Genomic DNA, 6000 nt, shown 5'->3' on the forward strand with positions numbered 1-6000 from the left:
GACCCTCTCATACCAGGATGCGGAGGGGCCTGGCTACTCACGTCGTCGTACAAAGAGCCACTGATGTCGGCCCCGTAGATGGGTGAGACGAAGGTGAGGTTCTTCCAGTACTTGCGTTCAAGGTCATCAAAGTCCTGGTGTCGTGGGGTGCAGTACCTAGTAAACAGACAGCCCCCAAAAGTGACTCAGAGAGGGGCCAGGCCCCGTGCTGCTCACCCTCAGCTGCCAAGGACTCCGAACACTTACGCTACACGGTGGGAGGGGATCTGCTCAGACCAGCCACTGTTACCACAATGTGACTGTGAAGTGGGGGCAGAGCATGTATCTCACAGGGCCAGAGTCCCCGCCCTCGCCCCGCCCTGGTTTCTCCCGTACTTCTCGCTGTTGGCCAGGCGGCGGTACTCGCCCACGGTCATGGCCTTCTTCTGGATGTTGTACTGTGTGAAGAGGCCCGACTGCCCTGTCACCACCTGCTGGATGGGGGCTGGGATGACCACGTCATCAATGTCATCATACGTCTGCCGTGGCTTCCACTCCTTCGGGGGGATGATCTGTAAGAACAAGAGGGGAGTTGGCAGTGCCCTCCAGATGGGCCTCAGGACAGGCACCAGGTGGGGGCAGAGCAGAAATGCACCACCCACTCACAAGAGACCTGCACAGCTCCCCAGGAAGGACTCCCACGCCCCCCAGATCTCTCTCAGAACCCCCCACGGGGCACTAGCAACCGTCTATGCTGCTTTATCAAATCCCCCACGAGACACTGGTGCCAGCCTGACGTGGGCCCCACCTGCTGGAGCAGAGCTGTGTCCTCCCCAGACTGCTCGAGGGCACGGGCAGGAGGGGGTCCCTCTGCTGCTGGGCCTGGGGCCTGCAAAGCTAACACCCCACTGCCACCCAGAGCACCAGGGACCAACCTCAGCACATCCCTGCAAGTGGCGTTTGTCTGGTGTCTGCGGACTCAGTATATGGCCTTTTGGAGCACTTTTTTCAACCTGAATCCCCAAACTTGGAGGTAGATGACACAGGCCACCGCACCCTCTGGCAGCAGGAACTAGCCCTTCACCCACCAGCCGTGCCCCCGGGGCATTGCTAAGACCACCGGGAGGCACTGCACACCCCGACATGGAACAGCTGAAGGGAGCACACTGGGTCCAGTGACAGCACCTGCCAGGTGCCAATCTTAGTTCACAGTGTGGGGAACATCAGGAAAGGATGTTTCCTGCCCTCGGGGGACTTCCGTTCTGACCAGAGAATGCAGGTGATGAGCAGCCATCAGAGGTGAGTGAGGAAACTCTGCCTCAAGGTAAGAAGGTAGGAGTACCGGAGGTCAAAGCTGAGGAAGACCTGGGTGAGAGGCCCAGAAGCCATGGGGTGGGGGACAATTCCAAGTAGGACATGGGAGGCACTGGATCTGGCCACCATGTGTCTTGGGGCAGACAAGAGCCCTTCCAGCTGGGCCCCAGGCCGGGCTTGCTGGGCCTAGCACTTCTGTTCCTGCAATGACCCTGTGCCTCAGGAGGTATGGCAGTGGTGCTCCTGACAGCTGGGGAAACTGAGGCACAGAGAGGCTCAACAACATGGCCAAAGGCACTCATTGGGAAGAGGGGACAGGACCTGGACCAGGACCTCTAGACTCATGGCCATGGTGTTACAGAGCCCAGGGAGGCTGAGACACACAGAGAGACAGCCTGAGGGGGACGATGGTTCTCACCCCTCAGAGATGGACCCAGGTGCCAGAACTTGCCCAGTGAGGGGGGCCTTCTCTCAACCCTATCCAAGAGGTGAGGGGACCAAGGCCAGGCAGGGAGCACGGAACCTCCCAGAGGGCTCCCAGCCTCCTCGCCCTCCCCGTTTTCTCTCCTCTGGTCAGGGTGAGGCTCTGGGATAACAAGACCAGACCCCAGCCAGCACTGCAGCCTTCTGGGTGCCAGGCACACTTCTGTGCGGGCCCACGGGCTGCTAAGAGGCTGGCCACGCCCAGTCCTGGGTGAGTGCTTGCGGGTCCCAAGCCTCCTTCCAGGATGCCAACCGAGCCACCCAATGGCTTTGGGAGAAGGAACTAAAAGCACCCGCTTTTGCTTCCCAGCCAAGAATCCTGGGGAGGCTGACCCTCACGTTCAGGGCCAGTGTAGGAAGAGTGCCGCGCTGACACCTGAGCCTGGTGACAGCTGCCAGAACAGCAGAATTCCATTTACTGTCCCCAAGGAGTTCGCTAGCATATCAGCAGAAGAAAATGTGCTTGGCAATGAAAACACTTATTCTCTAGTTGCCTGTTAACAAGAGAAAGGTGCCGCCTCCACGCTCGCATGCATGGGTTTATTTACCAAAAATAACGACAACAGCAGCAATAACTGAGGGGTCTCGGCTGAGGATGATCCTGCCCCTAAATGGGACACTGATTATCTCGAGGGAGTGCTCATGGCATGGAGTGGGGGGATCCAGGGATGCTGGTCAGCACCTGCAGTGCCCAGGACTCCCCACCAGACAATGACCTAGCCCCAGTGTCCACAGTACCGAGGGGGGAGACCCTAATTTAAATGGGGATGAACCACCTCCCAGAAGACATGACCATCCCATCAGAAGTTGGCTCTTTCTCGGGACTTCTCCTCTACCCCTTCTACCCCAGCCACAATGCAGTGGGCATCTGGGGCACCCAAGTCTGGCACAGGCTGGGTGACAACAGCATACTGGGATCCGCTGCTGGGCTACAGTTTTCTTAATTCAAGTGACTTCAAGTGAGAAAGCTGAAAAGTCAGGTGAGAAACTAAAGCATTCAAGACTGGAAGGGCAAAAAATAAAACTACAAGGCCCTGAGCCCCTGATGTGAGGTGTTCCTGCAGAGAAGTGAGCTGTGTGATGGCTGCGCCCATGGACCCGAGCGGCTCAGAGTCACGCAGGCGGTGCCTTCCCTGACAGAAACCCTGAATCTCCTCCTGCATCACAGTCCCACGATCCTGGATCAGTTGCAAGCGCTCATCAAAGGCACGCGCGGAGGGCAGCCGAGGAACTCGCCCCTTTGGGTTCTATTAGAGGAATTCGGCCACCATCCCGGCATGCAAAACAAACAAAAACACTTCACGCCCAAAGTTTCTGCTCTCAGCAGACAACCTTGGGCTGCTTCATTCACCTGTCCCCTCTACTGGGGGCACTGCTGTAGTAAGGACATCTGGAATCCAACAAGGACACTGCAAACACACCCACAAAGCCTCGTTTGCACGTGCGTGAGCCACACCTCACTTGATACGTGCCAGGCAGGAGCTGATCAGGCTGTGTGTACAAAGGTCATGCACAGCAGGGCTCAAACCTGAAATTTCTGGAAAAATCCCTCAGGATGGAAGCAATGTACTGTGGTCTAACACCCTCAAATTTCTGCAGAGAAGGGGACCCGAATGGAGATCCGCAGGCAGGTACTTAAGAAGTCCACCTGAAGAAGCTTAAAGGGTACGCTGACTGCCACACTGAGCGCTTTCCAGGCCTGTCACGGGCCCTGACCTGACCCTTATGCGGAGCTCCTGGAGGGCGAGCTACAGCCAAGGCCGGGAGCCATGGAGAGGCCACACATCCAAAGCCAACAAGGCAGACTCCAGGCAGGCGGGAAAGCGGGGAGAGCCAGGGCCTCTCCTGACACCGCCCACCTGGTGCAGGCCCCACCCTCAGGGAAGCAGCTGAGCATTGAAGAGGACACCAGATGCCCCCAGCCCCTCAGAACAGGAACCCATGACAAGGCCCTCCCTGCCTCCCTCCCACCCCAGTGCTTCCTAAGCGGCCCGGGGAGATGCAGCTGCAGAGCAGCCGGGGAACATGACTGAAGCCCCCCCACTCTGCACCCTGTGTCCCACAGTGGCCAAGGGGGGGGCCTGCCTGGGCCGCCCCATCCCAGCTCCCTCGAGCCCTGCAGATCTTTGAGGGAGGGTACGACCAAATTCAGCTTTGATAAAACGAGGAAAGTCCCTACCACTCCCACAGACAAACACACACAACAGTGGTCAAGGCTGATGATACCAGGAGAATGGGGGACACCCACATCCCCCCCGGCTCACTCAGAGCCAGCAGGACACCGTGTTCCTTCTCCAAAGAGGCTTGCTTCCCCGAGAGCCAAGGCCCCCCATGTGGAAGAAGCGGGGGTGCCCAGGGCCAGAGCAGATGCTTCCCTGAACCCATCTGTCCCCACAGAGTGGCAGGAGAATGGATGCATGCATGTGCCACACGTGTGTGTCAACGTGACTGCACGGTCGCCAAGATCTACGGCTGCCCGCGTATGTGTGAGAGCCGGCCTCCTCCTCACACTCCGCGTGCGCCCCTCTGCACACACACAACCACACGTCCCCCCAATCACACAGGACCCTGGGCCGGCCCCCCACTGCCCATCCACCTCAGTGGTTTCCCCCCACCCCACCGCATCCAAAAGCCTCTGCCAGCCAGAGAAAGCAGCCCCTGAGACGCCACGTGAGAAGAGCGAAAAGGACCACGCAAAGCAAAAGGTGGAGGCAAAACACTCTGAAAATGCTGCCGCACTGAAGCTTCTGGTCACACTGGCCCACTGGAATGAGAGACTTCCAGCAGCAACATCAGGGCTGGACAGAGACCACGGGGAGGGGTTAGTTGAATCTAAAGGTCTTCGGAAGAAGGGGCCAGTCAAAGATACTAATTTGCTACATTTTCCTGATAAGGGATGACTGGCAACATCAGGGCTGGACAGAGACCACGGGGAGGGGTTAGTGGAATCTAAAGGTCCTCGGAAGAAGGGGCCAGTCAAAGATACTAATTTGCTACATTTTCCTGATAAGGGATGACTGGGATTCAAAAACAGAAAGGGCCCAAGGCATCCTGGGAAAAATGAAAACAGGTCAAGGGCAGGAGATGATGCTGACCCGCCCCCCAGGCAAGGGGAAAGGGAGGGGCGGGGACCTGAGCCGGGTGGGAAGGAAAGTGTAACCTGGCAATTCACACCAGCCTAGGCCCCAGCCGGGTCCAGAGCCCTTCCTGAGACGATGAACTTCACGGAGGGAGGCATAGATGGCTGGAGAAGGCAGTTTAAAAGCAGGCGGGGAGCGCTGGAGCCATTTGGAGGGAGAACAGAAGCCAGACCAGCAGTGGCTCCAGGGCTGTGAACTGGATGCGAATGTTCTGTTGTTTCTATACTGTCACGTGTGGATGTAGAGCATCAGAAGTGGAGGGACAGAGGCCTTCCTGCCCTCCCAGATGTCACGGTTAAGGTGTGTGGACCCCAGGAGCGGGAGGCAGGGGAGGGGAGGGGATGGGACAGAGGAGGGCCCCAGGGCGCTATCCCACACTGCAGGGTCAGCAGGCTTTGGTCCAACCTTTGAGCTAAGAATGCTTTATCTAGGCTGGCCAGTTAGCTCAGTTGGTTAGAGTGTGGTGCTGATAACAGCAAAGTCACGGGTACGATCTCTGTACCTGCCAGCCACGAAAAAGAAAACTTTTTTTTCATTTTTAAATGGTTGGCAGGGTGGGATTCTTCAAAAGAAGAATATTTGGGACCATATGAAATACACATGTGGTGTCCACGGATAGTTTTATTGGCACACAGCCAGCCCATCCACTTCATTTTGTCTGTGGCAACTTCTACCCTTCAGCCACAACACAAAGCCGAAAACATTCACTATCTGGAACTTTGTAGAGATGGTTTGCCGACCCCAGTCTAAATGAGAGCAACTAGAGGAACCCGAAAGATGCAGATTATTAATCTTCCAAATTGCCCACATGAGCACAAAGAAACTCACAGAGCACAGCCTCCCAAGCCAGGGTGTGGGGACTGTGCAGAGGAGTCGCCGCTACCATCTGTATTTCAAAGCAATGTAGGGCACGCCTGTCTGAATTTTCTCACACATGCGCGCACACACACACACACACGTGCACACACATAACATGCTAGGAAAGAGACAAAAGGAGCCTGGAGTGGTGCTGTCTCCAGGGATGAGTGCCTGGGCCAGGACAGGACAGGAGACTCACTGGTCACCCTCTACCTACTGCACTGTT

The 6000-nt window shown here is 57.0% G+C and overlaps 1 protein-coding gene across 1 annotated transcript in view; it reads right to left on the reverse strand.

Annotated features, from left to right (window-relative positions):
• The window catches only part of KDM4B (lysine (K)-specific demethylase 4B), a 129850-nt gene that overhangs the window by 108343 nt on the left and 15507 nt on the right, over positions 1–6000 (reverse strand). Inside the window, exons 3-4 of the mRNA XM_008571520.1 lie at positions 376–551; positions 42–156 (exon numbers count right to left, since the gene is read on the reverse strand). Of these exons, the coding sequence (XP_008569742.1) occupies positions 42–156; positions 376–551 (291 nt within the window). The remainder of the gene's footprint in view (positions 1–41; positions 157–375; positions 552–6000) is intronic.

The sequence above is a fragment of the Galeopterus variegatus genome, unplaced genomic scaffold (assembly GCF_000696425.1).
Source record: "Galeopterus variegatus unplaced genomic scaffold, G_variegatus-3.0.2 Scaffold695, whole genome shotgun sequence".
NCBI lineage: Eukaryota > Metazoa > Chordata > Mammalia > Dermoptera > Cynocephalidae > Galeopterus > Galeopterus variegatus.